Raw genomic sequence first — 19,674 nt, 5'->3', positions numbered from 1 at the left:
CTTTAACTAACATTATTAATCATTGCTAATGAATGCTCTGCTACACCTGAATCTAACCCTAACCTTAACTTAGCTTTTTTTTAATTACAATTTAAACAGCAAAATAAAACAATACATAAGATTTCCTCATAATGTTCAAAAATCCCCAAAATAATAGGAATAACTGACAACTTTGACCTTGCGGGGACATTTGTGCTCACCAGGATATTAAAACCTGTACACACACACACACACACACACACACAAAACCATTTCCAGGCTGGCTGTTGGTGCTGTTGGTTTAAGTCCTGCTAAACTCTGAATGGGTTGGATATAGAGGTGTGTTTTCCACAAGATATTCGACACCAGAAGCTGAATTCAGCATAAATCCAAACCTGGTGCAGAGCCTGGTGCATTAGTGAACCGGAGGAGACCGAAGAGAAGTTTATTCACATCTCGGATGTACAGTTTTAACACACTTTGCTCTCAGGAAGCTTGTTAATCATAGACTTGAGTCTCACATAGGGGAGCACGATTAACCTGCTGGAGAAGATCTGAGGATTTCCCATACGTACGTATATGTTTTAATATTAATTCAAATAAAAAAGAAAAATGAAAGCAGCATTTCATTTTCAGTGTTAACCTCAATAAGTCTTTTATAAAAATATATTTTATATTTTTTACAAAATATTTTTAGCTTTCTGAACCTGTAACATTTTGGAAGAAGGCAAATTTCATGCGTTGCTTTGCATTTCTTTTAACTTTCCGGTTCAGAATTTCTGCTGAAATTGCACATTCATTACTCTTCCCAGAACCAATCCCTTAACTTTAAGTTCCTTCTAGAGAAGCTGTGGTGTGCGTAAGCGTTAGTTCACGACGTACAAGCGTTGAAGTTGGTGAATGGGATGTGCAATTGAAATAAAAGTGTACCAGAAACTGCACCGCACACGTTTTTTTGTAAAGTACCTCGATCGCAGCACAGCTCCAAGTCGAAGAGAGTAAGCTAGTATAATTTTACCTGGATTTAGAAGCAAGTCAATTTTCCGAACACAGTCTTTTTCCTGTAAAAGGAATCTATTATGCAAACATGGGAAATATTGTTAACTTTTCCTTTCATTTTACACTGTAAACCTGTCAATCACTACTACTGCAGCTCGAAAAAGCTTCCATATTTCCATCCCTGGCCTTGACGTGCTCTAATCCTCCTCGTCTCTCCCACAGACACCGAGACGCTGTTATCCAACGTTCATCTCCCGGAGGTCAAAGGTCACGTCACCATGAGTCGCACATGGCTAAAAGGACTTGCTCTCGTTTTTTTATCCCAGAGCGCTTTCTCCATGACTCTCTTTAATGCCACGGAGCTGAGCTCTCTCTTGGAAAAATATGCCGATGAAAGCGAAGCGAAACCCAGAGGGAAGCGGGCGATCAGCGCCATCGATAAACAGGCCATCCTGGACCTGCACAACAAACTCCGAGGTCAAGTTTATCCACCTGCGTCCAATATGGAATACATGGTATGGAAATGTAGAGTAAATGTTATAGTGTCTTTAGTGCAGTACAGAGATTAGTGTCTAACCGAGTCAGCGTCAGGTGTCAGAGCTCATTATTGTGCTGTTGTGAGGGAAAAGGAGTCAGATACAGGATTCTTCTTCCCAGAGCTGAAGTGTTGGGTTTGGGAAGGTTAGATTTGTGTTAAATAATCCTACACAATACTGGATGATCAGGATGAAATCCAACTTTTTCCTCACTTTGAGCGCTTCCTCACTCCTAACTTTATCACTCGAGAAGCATACGAAGGGTGTATTCTTTCATAGACATGATTGTGTTATCACACCTTTTGAAGGACAAACTTACACCCTGTTTTAAGTTAAGTGATCATTTTGCAACGATCAATGAAACCTGGCTGTTTTGAGTCATTCAGCAATTAGGAAATGCCATAATTTATCAGCTCTAAGCATCTATGAAAAGTGCACACATTTATTATATAAGTCGGTATAATAGGTAAGAAATAAAAGCCAAGAATAAAGAAGAGAAACAAAAACAAAACAAAAATGTCTGCCAAAATCTTAAAATGGATCAATTCCAGCACATCCTGAAGTGTTTTATTCCCCTTTAACTACAGCAGTAGAGTTTTTATTCAGTGAAAAATGACACTTCGTACTTTTTAATGGTCAAAAGTCTAACCATTTAAATGATTAATTTAAGTTTAATGTTGTGGAAGAAGTTGATTTCTGTTAATACATACAGCATGATATAGCACTTACTGTATAAACAGCTCTTCCTTCACCAGCCTCTCTCTCTCTCTCAAAGCTAGAAAGGCAGAAATACACAGTTTTAGACACAGAGACCTTGTGAAACCCTATGTAAATATTTTCCAGTGTCAGAAAATGTAAAAGAAACTGCTTTACCTCTTGCCAAATTCTAAAAACAGAGACTCCTTCCAAGCAAAAACAAACAAAGCTACAATCTCATTGAAAACCTTACCCTATTAGCAATGTCTTTTAAAAAAACAACAACAACAACATTGTGCTATCCGTTGCTGTAGAACAAGAGCATCATCCTCATCATCATCCTGATCATCACAGCATATCACTGATCAATCAAAATCGAGAAATTAACAGCGTTTTGATATAAAACCTAGTAACAAGCTAATAAATTATTTGTAATAGTTTGTAAATACATTATGGCCATTACATTATAAGCTGGACAAGTCTCGATGCATCCATCTTTACGTGTGACAAGCAGAATCGGTGTCTCTGCAGTAAATAAAAAAAACAAATGCCTTTTCAGGAAATCGTGTCATCATACTTCCTGTCAGTGTAGATGCTTAAGGAAATCGAAAAGCATAGAAGTTGTAATGAGATCTTTTACATTACACAAAAACAGGAACTGTACAGGAACTGTTGTTATTATTAATTGCCCGGGATACGATTTCAATTTCAATCCAGCTACAAGTTCAAATCTTTATCAGGATACAATCCAGATGCGAGACCTAGGTGTAACTACGTTTTAGACATGTTCCTGCGTGGGAATTTCTGAACCTTGAATGGGAATGAATTTTGGGTGATGTAGCTAAAATTCCATCCTTCCTTTCAGACTTCCTTTCCATTAGTAGCCTTAAAGACACAAACTATAAACCCTAAACATGTCGTGGCTCCATGTCGGAGTGAGGTGTACGTATAGCGTCTGAGAACTATAACATATTTATGATTTGGTTTTATCTTCAATACACAATCACAAATCTCTGAAGTTGGCGTCTGACTGTTTAAAATAGAAATGCACAGATCAGATTATGTCTGGTTTTGAGATATAATTGCAAACCACTAATTAATCGGATGTTAAAAGTCATATCTGAAGGAGGCTAGTTCTGTAGCACTGCAGGGAAAAAGAAGACGAAAGAGAGGAAGAGAGAAAGAAAGAGAGAGAAGGAAGGAAAGAAAAAAAACTGCTCAGCCAGCAAGCCGGCAGTGAGCTGTCTCCTATTACAGTTTCAAGTTGGTAGAAGAGACGGTGGATAAATTATGGTTAAGAGGAGGAGGGGAGAAGAAAGGGAGGAGAGAAAAAGAGAAAACAGAGAAAGAAGTATAAGGAGCAGATGATGGTGAGGAAGAGAGGAGAGAAAACAAAAGGGAAGGAGACTGTGGAGAGGACTGAAGCCTGACTGGGGTGAAACGGCTCATTTTGGCTGATATTACTGTCTGAGATTGGTTTGTTTATTTTTCAATGGGTTCTTTTATGCGCTGCCATTTCTCCACTGTTTACATTTATAAAGCCTCATTAAAGCAGTGGGAGACCACACACACACACACACACACACACACACGCTTGTTATTCTATCCTTGCTAGAACCTTTCACTTACATAATTATTATTGCAATTAATTAATGCAACTCCTACATCTTGTCTAAGCTCAACGTTAACCTGGATAACCAAATGGAGTTCTTTTGACTTTTAGAATAATAATTTTGACAAAAACAAAACAAAACAGCAAAAAACAAACAGTATTGGTCATGGGGACCAGCAAAATGTCCCTACGATAATAAACGTGTCAGATATTCCTATTCTTGTGGGAATATTTATTCCCCAACAATATTTAAACACACACACACACACACACACACACACACATTGGTTTTACTACCTACATCCATTACTTGCACTATAAGGATAGGAACTTCCTTTTCACACACACTCAACCTCACTGGCCAGCTGAACACTGGAAAAACATCCCCTACTTTTTTCCTAGGCATTTCCATTCTGCCTAGTTTCCCAGTTAGCCTGTGCCCACTACTCAGCACTTTCTAATGTGCTGTGCATTCTAAGATGCTTTTCTGTTCACCACGTCTGCACAGAGCCTTCCTGTCATCTCAAACTGGTCTGGTTATCCTCCTCTGAGCTTTTTTATCAATGAAGCATTTCCACTAATAGAACTGACACTTGCTGTTGTGAATGAAAATCCATGCAATATTCTGAATTAACCAAAACAATTACGATATGAGTCACTGAGTCCACATTCTACCCCCAGTGTGGAAGTGACCTGAGAGAGAAAGAGAGAGAGAGAGAGAGAGAGAGAGAGAGAGGTGGATATATATTGACAGATTGATTCCGTGATTGATGATACATAGATCTAACCCTTAAGCGATCGTATTTCTAGAAAGTATTGCACCTTATCTAGTTCTTTTCTCGCACATTTCCATTTGTTCTGTATGCACACTTCTTCTTTTTTACATCCCCCTTTTCATCACACACATCATGCCCTCACTTTCCTCTTTTACTATTTCTTCCACCCCCCTGCAAGAGGAAATGAGCTCCTGCAGGTTCATGGGAATTGTTTGTACTTTCTTGGAATGTGACCAGATGAGAAAAACACTCGATGCAAATGAGGTGTTAAATGAAATAAACACCAGTGTGTCAGTGAGTGTGAGAAGGGCTTTGTTTTCTTTACGGAGCGGTCAGCTTTTGGAGGGTGTTTCCTGTTCGGGAGGTTTTAAAAACAGAATGGTTTCACTGGTGTGAATACAATATTGAATCTGATTGCCAAATGTACAGCTCTCGATGTGGTACGCTAATTGAAACCTAAAGACGGGGGGGGGAGAAAAGAAAAGAATCTCATGTTTAACATATGGTTATAATAAATAAAAAACCTGACCTGATTATTTTCCTGGGGTTTAATTGCTCTGGAATATTATATTAGGAGGCGCACCTTCCTAATTTATCCGCATAAACAAAAAAATCTATATACGCCACACTCCATATTAATGTAGCAGGCTCTAAAATGGCACTTAAGCTCCCCCTACTGCTGCAGTCTAGTTTAATGTTTATCCCATTAGTGTTGCCACGCTGTAGTTTAGTGCTGAAATATTACAGCCCATTGCTACAGTCCTCTAATCCCTTCATCAGGCATCGAAAATATATTAAGTCCGTCCTTATAAACTTGTCTTTAACACAATAAGTTCCCCAGGTTTCTGCCTACTCCCTCTGACATGGAAGAAAATGAAAGTCAGATTCATCCAAAATCCTGGAGATGTAATCAATGATGCAATGGACAGTTTATGAATTCGTACAGTGCGGTACGATGGTGAAAATAAAAAAAGATATTTTGATATATAATGAATACGAATAGACTCGTGTTCAGTGATCTGTCTCAGTTAACGTTGGTCTGCTGCTGCGGAGGTTACTCAGCAGTCGCCAATTTATTTATGGTTCATCCGCGTTATTCAATTATTAATAACCTCATTTGGAGAAGGGCCTTTACAAACCACCACACATCCTATTTCCAGGTGTCAAGCACAGGATTAATGCCTCATGCAGCTCGTTTCGGAGAAAAAGCTGCTATTTTAGGCAAAGTTATTGGTTCCGATTTGCAATTGGTCTGGTGCTTTGGGACATCCAGCAAGGCCAAAAGTGTGAATTGTGAAAGAGCTAGCTGGTTGTGTGTAAGCGAATATTGTATGAGTGTATGAGAGGTGAATTAAACTAAATGATCCCCAACATAATTACAGTTCCTTCCTGTTTATTTCCAAAAAATTAAATAAAAAAAAAAAATAAATAAATCAGGTCAGCCGATTAAAGGAAAACTTTCATTCCCGAGTGGCCCAGGAGAGGAACACAAGACTTACCTGCCAAGGAGAAAGTGTGCCCACAGAACAGGGGGAGAAAGGAGGGTGGAAGCCACATATGGAGTGCATTAGAGACTGGAAAGAGTGATCGGACATCTCAAAAAGAAAAGAAAAGCAAGCTAAGCTCGAACGTGAGGCAGACAGTGCATGGAGTACGGGTTTTCAAACAAGACGTACCTTTTTGTTTCGCTATTTAATTCACCCTCGTTGAGTTTTTTCCCTTCCTGAACTAAATTACTCCTGCTAGCACCTTAAGGATGTTAAATTATTTTAGCGCCAGGAGCCAGTGGACAAAAATCTAAACATCAGCTATGACATAACCTGATTTTATTCCTCTGGGGAAACTTTTCATATCCTATCTGTGTAATTAGCATGCTAGTTGGTCAACATGATTGCTAGCTAAGAAGCAGATTATGGGTGGAAAATATACTACCTACAAAAACACTATTTTTTCTTTTTCACATTGCTTACTTAACGTTGTATTACAGTATTTCCTTCATCTGGACGTGATGAGTTAGCGCACCAGCATGTTAGCACATTTATTCATCAAGGTAGTTAATCAGTACATTAGTAAGATATAAAGCTAGTAATTAGCGTGTTAACTATTTAGCAAGCTATTAAAGTAGCATAAAACATATTTATCAAGCCTGTTAATTAGGTTGATATCTAGTTTGCCATCAAGCTAGTAATTTAGCACATCGATCGGCTATCGAGCTAGTTAGTTAGCACTCTGATATGGCTAGAGTGTTTTACTGAAATGAGGGTGAAATGTGTATGTTTTCAGGTCTGGGATACTGAGTTGGAGAGATCTGCCGAAGAATGGGCTGAGACATGTTTATGGGAACACGGACCACAAGGCTTGCTTAATTACATCGGCCAGAACCTAGGAGTTCACTGGGGAAGGTATGTATCTCTCTCTCTCTCTCTCTCTCTCTCTCTCTGTCTCTTTCTCTCAGTACTAAGTCTTGTTCCAAGGTATTGTGTGTATAGATGTTAGTAATACATGTATTCTACAATTCAGGAAAAGACCTAAACAAACAATTAAAGGAAACAACCGTGATTCTTCCCCAATCATCTTTTCCTGACAAAGATACGGAAATCATTATCTCATGTTGCGTGTGTTTATCCTGCAGGTATCGCCCTCCTACATCTCATGTACAGGCGTGGTACGATGAAGTTAAAGATTATTCCTTCCCATATCCTCAAGAGTGTAATCCTTACTGTCCGTTCCGATGTACAGGGCCGGTGTGTACTCACTACACACAGGTATCTGAAAAGTTTAATTATTCAATCCAATAGATTGGATTTTTTTTTCCTTTTATAAAGCAGTGTTTCGTGTAAGACAGAAGTCTGTTAAACCTCATTGAATTTTTGTGATTATGCGTGCAGCTTGTTTGGGCAACCAGCAGCCGGATCGGTTGTGCTGTTAACGTGTGCTATGATATGAACGTCTGGGGACAAATCTGGACGAAGGCTGTTTATTTGGTCTGCAATTATTCACCAAAGTAGGTGGATTTTAAACGTGAAAAATGTTGTGTTTTATCATTTCAGCTGTATATGATATTTAGTTAATGGTGAGACAGTAGTGGACAGTACAAGTGCTATACATACAAAAACACCAAATAATTTTCAGATAGTTCAGTTAAGGTTGTCTTATTTCCTTCAGTATTTCAGTACAGTATTTCCTTCATCTGGACATTATGTTTATTAAAACATTTTGAGTGAGCACATCAGCAAGTTAGCACATTGGTTATTTGTCATATTAGTTAATCAGTACTTTAGCTAGGTATGAAGGAAGTTAGTTAGTGTACCGTTAACGTGTGCTATGATATAAACATCTGGGGACAAATCTGGACGAAGGCACAGTATTGGCCTACATTCACCAATGTCTGGACTAAATAATGCTCTGAAATGATGGGAATGGACTCATCCAAATCCAACAGCCCAATTCAGTTAAAAAAATTAAACCATTTTTCAAGAATTATCTAGAGCAGAGCTTACAGTTAGACCACATTCTGCCTAAATTTGGAAAGTCATTAGATAGAAATGGTGACCTTTTGGTCATTTGGGCAGAAATTCCAAATGTCAATAGCTTAAAAATGAATGATTATAAAATATATGTACTACATGTGGAAATAGTATCTCAACAGTCCTTCCCATGCTAAGGTTCCTGACCACTGGCAGATTTCATGTTAACAATGGTCTTTAACCCATGCGTAATAATAAAAAGTTAAAGGTGGACGTAAGTGACTGTGTGTGTGACTTGTGCAGGGGGAACTGGTGGGGAAGTGCTCCATACAAGCATGGTACACCGTGCTCAGCATGTCCACCCAGCTATGGAGGAGGATGTAAAGACAATCTGTGCTACAAAGGTACAATATCACAGCATCCGATCATACATCAATACTGTAAGGCCCAAAAAGTCTGATGGAACTAATGCACACTTTTCTTTGCTGGTTATTGTTATTATATTCAACACTACCTAAAAATTCTGTCTGAAGACTTTTTTATTGAGACGTTAAATGGTGTTATGTAGGCTATTTTCACACTGTGTTAAATATTATGACCACTAAATCACTAATAAACTGACATAGCAGTAATATCATTAATAAGGCAGAACCGAGTTCAGCCACAGAGCTGTACAGTTTAGTGGTGCAACAGATCATTGGGAGATTGCCAGTAATGAATTCTGAGTTCTGAACAGGGAGATTTTCTAATCCTGAGGACACCACTGACATCCGTAGCCAGGAATCCCAGAAAGTGCAACCAGTTATGGGAGAAATGGCATTACTCTGTCTTTGGCAGTGAAAATTACCTTGTGCATCTATGAGCTTGTGTATGTGGAAGAGGGCAGATAGCACTTTCCGCCAAGCGTGTTGTATGAGCAGCAGTTCTATTGGTATATATATATATATATATATATATATATATATATATATATATATATATTGGTATATATATTCTTCAGCACAAACTAGTCTTCACTCACCCTGGCTAGCGGCTTTTGTGCCCCTATTTGGTGAGGATTTGCAGGAAATGACCATAATTAAGGGAAGATTAGGTTAAAAATGATGAGGGAAATAGGTTCATGTTCCTGGAGCATTGCTGGGATTTGAAGCCCTAACTTTTAAGTCACTTGCATAAAACCTTAGCCACTGTTTTGTATTTTTCTATTAAAGAATCCTGGATTCTTTAATACAAAAATCTACTAATATCTACTAAAATGCTCCAGATCTGACTCTATGTGTCCCATTTGATTTATAGACGACAATCAATACTATTACGAGGAGACCGAGGAAGACAACATCATCGAACCCGAAGCCCCGATCACCACCAGACGCCCTGACACACACTCTCACACTCACAGCATCACTGTTGTGAGCACCGAACAGATGTGTAAGCGTGTTTTGTCTCAAAATGAATGTAAGATGTAGTTCATAGAAAATAAATCATTAGAGTAATACAGAAATCCCCCCCCCAGTCTCGTCTGGAAACACCCACATGACGTGCCCCCTCAGTCCTTGGCCCAAACCCTTGGGCTTTCTGAAATGTTTACTTTACATAACAACCTTCATTTGTCTGGGTTTTGGATTTGTGATTCATGAAATTATGATCTCATCAGTACATTTACCTAACTAACTTGATACATTTCCAACTCCTTTCTGGCTCTGCTTTAAAACTTATGGTGACAGTGATAGCTCACACACATCGAAGTAAGAACACTGCCAGAGTTTATATATATATATATATATATATATATATATATATATATATATATATATATATATATATATATATATATATATTGCACATTTCCTTGATGTTTAGCAGGTGGGGGTCTGCCATGTCTCCTATTTCTCTACACATTGTCAAACACATATGGTATATAATATTAGGAGGCTGAGTCAGGAATGCAGGATTGGTTTTCTCCTTGCTGAGAGCTCCTTGCTGAGAGGGTTTGCTCGTGGGTAGTTGAAGGTTTTGTGGGATTTAAACGATTTCCTGAAACCCAAGTAGATGAACTCTCACTAGCAGGAATTCCTTCAGAAAGCATCAGTAGAAAAGTACAGAAGTGAAGAATGTGCATTGACATGCAAAACTCTACTGTGCTGGTCCTTTTTTTTTTGCAGCGCAACTTGTAACATGTGACACGAAACTTCGGGACCAGTGTAAAGGCACGACGTGTAACAGGTACAAACGGTAGCAAAGACAGATTATATACTAATCAGCATTACCAAGAGCTGAATTTATTTCTTCAGTTTCTCAACACTGTTCAAGTAGGTTTTAGTGAATTCTCTAGACTAATCACATAGCATCGACAGTTTAATTATTTTATTAATTATATATAGGAAAATAATCTATATTGTATAGAGTACCAGTGTCAAGCCTATCACTACTCAGTGTGTTGAAATAATGTTCAGTATAAGGATACTGAGAATAGGCATGTTGGCATAAGCATTGGATAAGCTTCAGCCGTTTTTAGATATAAATCTACAGTCAGATTATCTTTTGCATTAAGAGAGAAACTTGGGCATCTCGATTTTGGGGTAATGTTAAACCTATTCATTTCACACCATCCGAAAGAGCCGATAAGATTTCAAAGATATACAAAGAAATATAAATTGTATTAGAACTGACTGAGTTAAAAGGTTCTTGGTAGTGCACTCACATTTTTGGACTACAATACTGAATGTTGTTCTTTGTGCAGGTATGAATGTCCAGCTGGATGTTTGGACAGGTCTGCAAAAGTGATCGGAACAGTGTATTATGAAATGGTAAGCACTGTTTTTTTGTGTAAGCGTCACTTTGTATCTAAACCTCCGCAGTGATTTGTACACCGCCGGAACACACCCATAGCAATATGCATAATAAACGCACTCTTGCTTGTGCTTTTCCATAAAGAAGAAATTAATATAGAGTAAGTAATATCTCAGACACAATGTTTATTTTTGCTCCGCTTGTAGAAATAGATTCTTTAGATGCCTGAGACTCACTTTATAGCATGTCGGCTAGTTGGCCAGCTCACACTGCATTTCTTTAAAGACACTTCTGGTCAAAATTACCTTTCCGACTAGCTTTCATATTTTAAGTCGGTTTCCTTCCCGAAAAGTATAATTTGCTATTTCTTTTGATGATGCCTCTAACACTACTGTAGTAACCGCTTCGAAGTGGAAAGTGCAAATCTATGTGGCAAAAACAGAAGATTGGAGTGATAAACATGTCTCTTTGCGATTATACTAAACATAAGCACACTTGGAATGCTGAATGACCAATCAGATTAGTGGAATGGAAATAACTCTTATAGTTATATCTTATAGAGTTATAGAACAGTGATGAGGGAAAAAACAAACATCTCTTGAAAGGAAATGATACTGGTTAGAGAACAATAGCTTATACATTTTAACAGTAGATATAATGTAAGTAGCAACATTCCAACATTATAATGCAACTATAACTGGAAAGAAAAATAACTTGTCTAACAGTTGCTGTGGTCTAAGAGAAATAAAAAAAAAAGTAAAAACAGTAGGTGATGTAAAACAATAAAAACACAGTAGATGAGGTAGATCTTTAGCTTTCATCCCAGAACTCACCTAGCATCATCCTTTGCAGCATTCTAGCATCTGCAGAGCCGCCCTTCATTACGGAGTGATCGATAACAACGGAGGCTGGTTGGATGTCACGAGAAAGGGCAGGCAGGAGTTTTTCATCAAATCATACAAACATGGAGTTCAGTCTCTTGGGTGAGTCGATCAAACAACAACTAACAATTGAAATGTGTTACTCTGGTGAGTATTGTAATGTAACATAACGATTGTGCTGTTTACAGGAAATATCAGAGCGCCAACGCCTTCATTGTGTCCAAAGTGTCCAGTAAGTGTGAGATAAATGCAGTAGCTGTGTATTAGATTATAATTAGTGGATCGCTGATTATTTATTCTGTCTGTTTTGTTGCAGTACAAGTTATTACATGTGAGACTACAGTGTCTACATTGTGCCCATTTGAAAGCCCGGTTACACACTGTCCCAGGTAATCAGCCCAGTTTTACATTATCATTAGGTCTTGCTGCAGTTTTAATCATACCATAATAGCAATTTACTAAAGCAGTACACTGTGTAATTAAATTTCATACTTATGATGCTTTATAAGAAAGATTATTTTAAAAGGCCAAGGGATTTATAAACTCACATATTAATATATGCATTATAGAATTTACTGTCCGCATAACTGCCTGCAAGAATACCCTCATGTCTCCAGAGTCATTGGGACCAGAATCTATTCAGATGTAAGTACTGAACATCATTGTGTATTCATGCAGTTATCTTATCAGCCAATCATGTGGCAGCAGAGCAATGCACACAGTCAGGCAGAGACAAGAGCTTCAGTTAATGTTCACACATCCTTGGAAAGATGATAAGCCAAGAGATATAAATATTTATGTAAATTTCTCCCAGAAAAAGAAGTGTGGCCTCTGTGTTAGTCCCAGGGAAGGAGGTGTAGCCTCTAAACCATCAGATCTCTTGAAGAAGATGTAGCTTCTATCTTATTCCCATTGAAGAAGGCCGGGCGTCTATTTTACTCCGATTGAAGAAGGCAGGGCCTCTATCTTAGTCCCAGTGAAGAAGGTGTAGCCTCTATCTTAGTCCCAGTGAAGAAGGGGTGGCCTTTGTGCCATCAGATATCTTAAAGTGGGCGTGGCCTCTATCTTAGACAATGAAGAAGGCATGGCCTCTATCTTATTCCCATTGAAGGAGGCCTGGCCTCTATCTTAGACAATGAAGAAGGTGAGGCCTCTATCTTAGTCCCAGTGAAGAAGGCATGTCCTCTATCTTAGTCCCAGTGAAGGAAATGTGACCTCTATCTTAGTCCCAGTGAAGTAGGTGTGGCCTCTATCTTAGTCCCAATTAAAGAAGGTGTGGCCTCTATCTTAGTCTCAATAAGGAAGGTGTGGCCTCTGTCTTAGTCTCAATATGGAAGGTGTGGCCTCTGTCTTAGTCCTAGTGAAGAAGGTGTGGCCTCTGTGCCATCAGATCTTTTGAAGAAGGCACGGCTTCTATCTTTGCCCTAGTGGCCTCTATCTTAGTCCTAGTGAAGAATGTGTGGCCTCTTTCTTAGTCCCAGTGAAGGAGGCGTGGCCTCTTTCTTAGTCCCAGTGAAGAAGGCAGAGCCTCTATCTTAGTCCCAGTGAAGGAAATGTGGCCTCTATCTTAGTCCCAGTGAAGTAGGTGTGGCCTCTATCTAAGTCCAAATTAAAGAAGGTGTGGCCTCTATCTTAGTCTCAATAAGGAAGGTGTGGCCTCTGTCTTAGTCTCAATATGGAAGGTGTGGCCTCTTTCTTAGTCCCAGTGAAGAAGGCAGAGCCTCTATCTTAGTCAGTGAAGAAGGTGAGGCCTCTATCTTAGTCCCAGTGAAGAAGGCATGTCCTCTATCTTAGTCCCAGTGAAGGAAATGTGGCCTCTATCTTAGTCCCAGTGAAGTAGGTGTGGCCTCTATCTTAGTCCCAATTAAAGGTGTGGCCTCTATCTTAGTCTCAATAAGGAAGGTGTGGCCTCTGTCTTAGTCTCAATATGGAAGGTGTGGCCTCTTTCTTAGTCCCAGTGAAGAAGGTGTGACCTCTGTCTTAGTCCCAGTGAAGAAGGCAGAGCCTCTATCTTAGTCAATGAAGAAGGTGTGGCCTCTATCTTAGTCCCAGTGAAGGAGGCGTGGCCTCTTTCTTAGTCCCAGTGAAGAATGTGTGGCCTCTTTCTTAGTCCCAGTGAAGGAGGTGTGGCCTCTTTCTTAGTCCCAGTGAAGAATGTGTGGCCACATTCTTAGTCCCAGTGAAGGAGGTGTGGCCTCTTTCTTAGTCCCAGTGAAGAATGTGTGGCCACATTCTTAGTCCCAGTGAAGGAGGCGTGGCCTCTTTCTTAGTCCCAGTGAAGGAGGCGTGGCCTCTTTCTTAGTCCCAGTGAAGAATGTGTGGCCACATTCTTAGTCCCAGTGAAGGAGGCGTGGCCTCTTTCTTAGTCCCAGTGAAGGAGGCGTGGCCTCTTTCTTAGTCCCAGTGAAGAAGGTATGACCTCTATCTTAGTCCCAGTGAAGAAGGTATGACCTCTATCTTAGTCCCAGTGAAGAAGGCAGAGCCTCTATCTTAGTCAATGAAGAAGGTGTGGCATCTATCTTAGTCCCAGTGAAGGTGGTGTGGCCTCTTTCTTAGTCCCAGTGAAGAATGTGTGGCCACATTCTTAGTCCCAGTGAAGGAGGTGTGGCCTCTTTCTTAGTCCCAGTGAAGAATGTGTGGCCACATTCTTAGTCCCAGTGAAGGAGGCGTGGCCTCTTTCTTAGTCCCAGTGAAGGAGGCGTGGCCTCTTTCTTAGTCCCAGTGAAGAAGGTATGACCTCTATCTTAGTCCCAGTGAAGAAGGCAGAGCCTCTATCTTAGTCAATGAAGAAGGTGTGGCATCTATCTTAGTCCCAGTGAAGAAGGTGTGGCTTCTATCACAGTCCCAATGAAAGAAGGCATGGCCCCTGTGCCTTTTACTGTCACTTTGTCAGTGAAGGAAGTGTGGCCTCTCTGTTAGTCCCATTAAAGAAGCTGTGGCGTCAGTGCCTGTCAGTCCTAATGTTTAAACATTAGATGTGATCTCTGTGACTTTAAACGTGGCATGGTTGTTGGTACCAGATGGGCTGGTTAAAGTATTTCAGAAACTGCTGACACACACAACAGTCTCTAAACTGTTCTGGACTCTACATGTAAGATCTTTAACCTTGTATATTTTGGAAAAGGGCAGTTTTCCAGCTGAACCAACCCCCCACCCCCCCACCACCCACACCTTCTCCTTGTAACTGCTGCTTTGTTTGTTATATGTCCTGGTTGACTATCCCATTTCTATTTTCTCTCAGCTTCACCAGATTCAACTCATAAGAGCAGCAAAGTAATGTTTAATTAGTTTACAGGACTGTATTGAAACTGATTGGGAGAAGCAGATCGAAGAGGCTGACTTCTGTACAGTAAAATATCTAGAAAATGCAATGCATAGTGGGATATATATATATATATATATATATATATATATATATATATATATATATATATATATATATATATATATTGTTATAGATTTGATTGCGAATCATAAGGAGTGTCTTGCTGTCAACTTAGTGGAATTATGTGGCTATTTTAGACAGAGACAATCCAGTTTATATGCAAGGAAATACTTTGCTTTATTACAGCACTTTTATTGTGTTTATTTTAAATGTACAGTATACTACTAGAAACATAGAGTGCTAGGAAATTACTGTACATTTCACAGTAGTTCAAAATTCTACAGTGTACATAAACACTCTTTCTTACATCACATACACTGAATAATTCATAACAAGCAGTGACTAATGTGCAACTGAACATTAAGTTATTACCTTTGTGTTTATCTCATTTTCTCTGAGAGAAAAAAAAATCATGTTTGTTTTCTCCCATGCATGATTACTGTTTTCTCTTTTGTTCTTCAGAAATCCAGTATCTGCAGATCAGCAATTCACGCTGGCGTGATAAAGAACGGACAAGGCGGCTACATCGACGTGATGCCGGTGGAAAACAGGCTGTACTACTACGGCTCCTATCAAAACAACGTTTTGTCTGAGAGGTACAACAAACAAAAAAAAAATCACACCAGACCATCTCAGGAATCCAAATCAGATTCACATGAGTGCTTTACAGATCAGGTTCAGAGATATTCTTGATTATTACGTTTTATGCAAACCTACCATTAAAACTGCCAACACCACCAGCACACGAGAACATAATTTAGGTTTTTATTGTACCATGAGAGGCACGGTACAAGCCTGTGAAATCACTGCAAAGCTGATTAGGAGCAAAAACCGTACCAGTCACACTCGAATATAAAACAATAGATTATAGAAAGGGTCCAGAAGTCTTGCATGCACCTCCAGGCACTGATTATTTATTTTTATTTCATCAGATAGGAAAACAATTTCTTGCTTTTCTTTGAATCATTTTCAATCCTTTTGTATTACATCTGAATTCCCGCTGGCAAACAATTCACTTTACATTAACACTGAAACAGAAATCGCCCAACTGAAGCTTTTTTGATGGTTAAACACTTTATATAACGGCCACAATTAAATTAGAACATTTAAACCTAGTAGACTAGGTACAAAAAAGATATACTTAAGGAAAACGGCAAATTCTTCAAGCCTTGAGAGTCTACTTTATATGCGCCCTCATATTAACCACCACTGTGGAGTGATATCTTAAATAAATTCAAAACCTATAAAAATTCCATTTTTTTTTTTGGTAATTGGTAATAAATGCAAAATTTAATTGAATTGTGAAATCGTTCTCTAATGCTCTATACTCTGTGTCTTGCAGCATGCAGAACCCTCCAGGAGGAAAAGCCTTCCGAGTGTTTGCAGTCATTTGAGCGCATCGCTCGAGTCGAATCCCTTTTTTGTTCTGGTGGTTGTTTACACAAGTGATTACTGAGCTAAGTACAGTGAGAAGGTGGAGAAGAACGAAGAGATCTGTACATATTTGCTATATTTTGTTCCGTTCGTTTTGTGGATGTTGTATGCAATGTTTTGTCTTTTTGCAACGTTCTCATCCTGAATTGAAAGCATTTTTAATTAGAGGACAATCCATTGAATAGAATATCCAAAGGTCCAAAGTCTGGGTGCATTTAATAGAATGCTTTTCTCCACCAAAAATATGTTGTCTCAAGGCAAAACACTTTAATATATTCATATTCAATTTCACACAGATGAACTGCAATGAATTTTTTTATTATTAATAACAATAATAAAAATAGTAATAATAATAATAATAATAATAATAATAATAATAATAATAATAATAATAATATTCCATAGCTATCAGTCTTTTAAACAGAAGCTGTGTGAATTATTCGATAGCGCACTCAGGCTTTTGGACCCAACTTTATATAACATCAAGTTACAGAAAGCATTATTTAGCTTTGTGGAAGTTAGTTCTCACTCAGATCTCTGAGAAAACAAGACAGGAAAAGGAAGTCCATCTATAATTGAACGATATGATTGACATATTAGGTTGGTGACTTATAGATGAAAGCTGGCTCAGAAGAATTTTAAGAGATTTTTTTTTTTTCATTAACGTCCAGGCTTCTAAACCCGCAAAGTAAATGACCTGAAAACTTTAAACCTGAAATATACTGAGAAAGGAAAGGCTCATTAAAAAAAAAAAAAAAATTAAAGTATTATCATTAGATTAAGCTATAGTTTAAAAAAAATGTGTATGAATAGGATAATATACATAGCATAAGAAGGCAAATATCGAAATGAACAACCTACAGTAGTATAACAGTCATATATCTTCGCACACTTTGGCTTAATTTAGAAGTCTGGGTTTATTACTTAGCTGCCATCCTATAAAATAGCTCTATACTGCAGATGCTGATACACTAATAAAATGATACAGAAACAGGCCCAGTCACAAAACTCAATTTTTCTTTTACCTGAGTAAATGTAAGGACGGGCATTAAGCCGTGGAAAAAAAATAACTTTCATTAAAAGTAGCTATGGTGGAGTCAGAAAGTCGGAAAGTATCTACAGTTAAATTTACTCAGATGTATACTCAAGAGTAAAAGTAAATAACCAAACTAACCCAAATTAACAATCTAGTCATGAATTCGTGAATCTTTTTGGACTTTTTAGAATGATTGCTAAGCTGGCCTTCGAAAAATACTAGCTAAAATATTTACCAAATGTTTTTGGATTGATTTGCTCAGATTGCCTTTTGCTCCATCACTGATCAGCAACCTTCCATTTAACCTTGACGTGGATTTCATTTTAAATTGCGACAAACAGCTAAGCGACAGAAATTTTATTTAATTGTAAGCAAGAAATAGTATGGTTTTTTTTTCCTCTTGAAGTTTTACTTGAGGATTCATTAATAATACTTGAACAAAGGACAAGATTTTAAGATAGCACTTAATTCCAGTAACAAAGTACAATTCCCTCAAGTCCACCTTTATTCTGTTGAGTCTACGGAAGATACGATTTAATCAACATAAAGAACTTGAGATACTTAGAGGTGAAAAGTGTGAACAATTTATCTTTTTTTTTATTTTTTATTTCATAGTATCATAGTATATTTGATATTGCCATGAAATGGCACTATAGTTTTGTGCCTGTACATTGCTCAAAATATGTCATTTAGCAGAAATTATACCAATAGCAGGACACAGGCAGGAACCTTGAATAGAGTAAATAGCACACAACTGTACATACAACGTGAACAGCTAACAGATTTTTTTTCCGACTTGGTACGTCCACATGTTTATTCAGGGCTGTATAAGGTCTGAGTACAGATGTGTATAGTTACCATATTAACATCTTGCTACATCAAGCCCTTACTCTCAACTCTGCTTATTAATTTAGAATATATAACAACATCTTAAAATGTTTCAATATGCACTCCTGCGATAAATCAGAGCTACCTGATGAATCAATATTCTCAATCCGTTAGATTGTACTACGGAGGAAGTCAGCTGTGATGTCCCCCGATTATGGCACATGTTTAAAAAAAAAAAAAAACCATTTGTTTTTGTATTTTTGTCATTGTTTATGTATTTTTTATATTCGTACAGCTGCTAAGTACTTTTTTTTTTTCTTTATACCTGAGGTATTGTAAAGATTAGAATAATGATTATATTCCTGCAGAGCAGGAAACTATATTTCAATAATTTCCGTAACAAAAAAAAATGTTTGTACGTTGACATCATTAAACATTATGTAAATATTCTCTGTTTTTATAGTTGCACATGAGTTAGAAATATAATTTATCATAGTAGGTCAAAATCAATATTGTTAGTATTTGGTATTTAGGCTCGATGCTGTTAATGTACACAGTATGTTCCTTTCTGACATTGTTTCTAGAATAAGACTTTATTAATCCTATATATAATATATACATTTGTGTGTTTTTTTTACTCTAAATACAAACACTGCAGGGTGGCTTAGTGGTTAGCGCTGTTCCCTCACAGCAAGAAGGTCCTGGGTTCGAGGGCCTTTCTGTATGGAGTTTTCATGTTCTCCCCGTGCCTGCGTGGGGGTACTCCGGTTTCCTCCCACAGTCCAAAAAGTAGGTACATTAGGTTGATTGGTAATTCTAAATTGCCCATAGTTGTGAGTATGTGTGGTTGTCTGTCTGTATGATGGACTGGCGACCTGTGTACCCCCACCTTTCACCCAATATCCTATGCTGGGATAGGCTCCACCAGATCCCTGTGACCCTAATTAGGAATAAAGCAGTTATAGAAAATGGATGGATGGACAAACATACAAACTTTCCTTTAAAAAACATCCAGTTTTCCACAGTGATCATTCTCCTTTCCAGACCATACAGTAAGTTGCACTTTAGTCTTTGATCCTTACCAAAAACGTCCACAGTTTATACTTTATTCTTACTCTTACATACTGATGAAATCCTCAGTCATTTTATGAGGTCCATTCATTCATCTGATCACTGCTGCTGCTGGCTCATTCCTGCTGTGGGATTCTCAAACAAAAGGGAATTTTTGTTCATTTACAATTTACACGAGTAACTG

At 38.2% G+C, this 19,674-nt stretch overlaps 1 protein-coding gene across 1 annotated transcript; it reads left to right on the top strand.

Annotated features, from left to right (window-relative positions):
• Positions 1-343: 343 nt before the first annotated feature.
• crispld1a (cysteine-rich secretory protein LCCL domain containing 1a) lies at positions 344-18,979 on the top strand. Its single transcript, XM_058377119.1, has 15 exons — positions 344-550; positions 1,201-1,493; positions 6,882-7,000; positions 7,231-7,363; positions 7,487-7,602; positions 8,369-8,469; positions 9,362-9,493; positions 10,228-10,288; positions 10,806-10,872; positions 11,708-11,838; positions 11,925-11,968; positions 12,053-12,125; positions 12,306-12,381; positions 15,584-15,717; positions 16,464-18,979. Exons 2-15 carry the CDS (start codon positions 1,257-1,259, stop codon positions 16,513-16,515), a joined length of 1,476 nt encoding a protein of 491 aa, XP_058233102.1. The 5' UTR covers positions 344-550; positions 1,201-1,256; the 3' UTR covers positions 16,516-18,979.
• Positions 18,980-19,674: the final 695 nt, after the last annotated feature.

This window comes from Hemibagrus wyckioides, linkage group LG23 (assembly GCF_019097595.1).
Source record: "Hemibagrus wyckioides isolate EC202008001 linkage group LG23, SWU_Hwy_1.0, whole genome shotgun sequence".
In the NCBI taxonomy this organism is placed as follows: domain Eukaryota; kingdom Metazoa; phylum Chordata; class Actinopteri; order Siluriformes; family Bagridae; genus Hemibagrus; species Hemibagrus wyckioides.
Note: the sequence above shows the minus strand (reverse complement) of the source record. Positions and strands in the feature narration are given on the sequence as shown.

What these genes read in the sequence shown, in the direction of transcription:
- crispld1a (XM_058377119.1), top strand. Translation starts at nt 1,257, where the DNA reads ATGAGTCGCACATGGCTAAAAGGACTTGCTCTCGTTTTTTTATCCCAG. An exon ending in CATGGAGTTCAGTCTCTTGG is followed by an intron (nt 11,839 to 11,924) that starts GTGAGTCGATCA and finishes TGCTGTTTACAG; the next exon opens with GAAATATCAGAGCGCCAACG. An exon ending in CATTGTGTCCAAAGTGTCCA is followed by an intron (nt 11,969 to 12,052) that starts GTAAGTGTGAGA and finishes GTTTTGTTGCAG; the next exon opens with TACAAGTTATTACATGTGAG.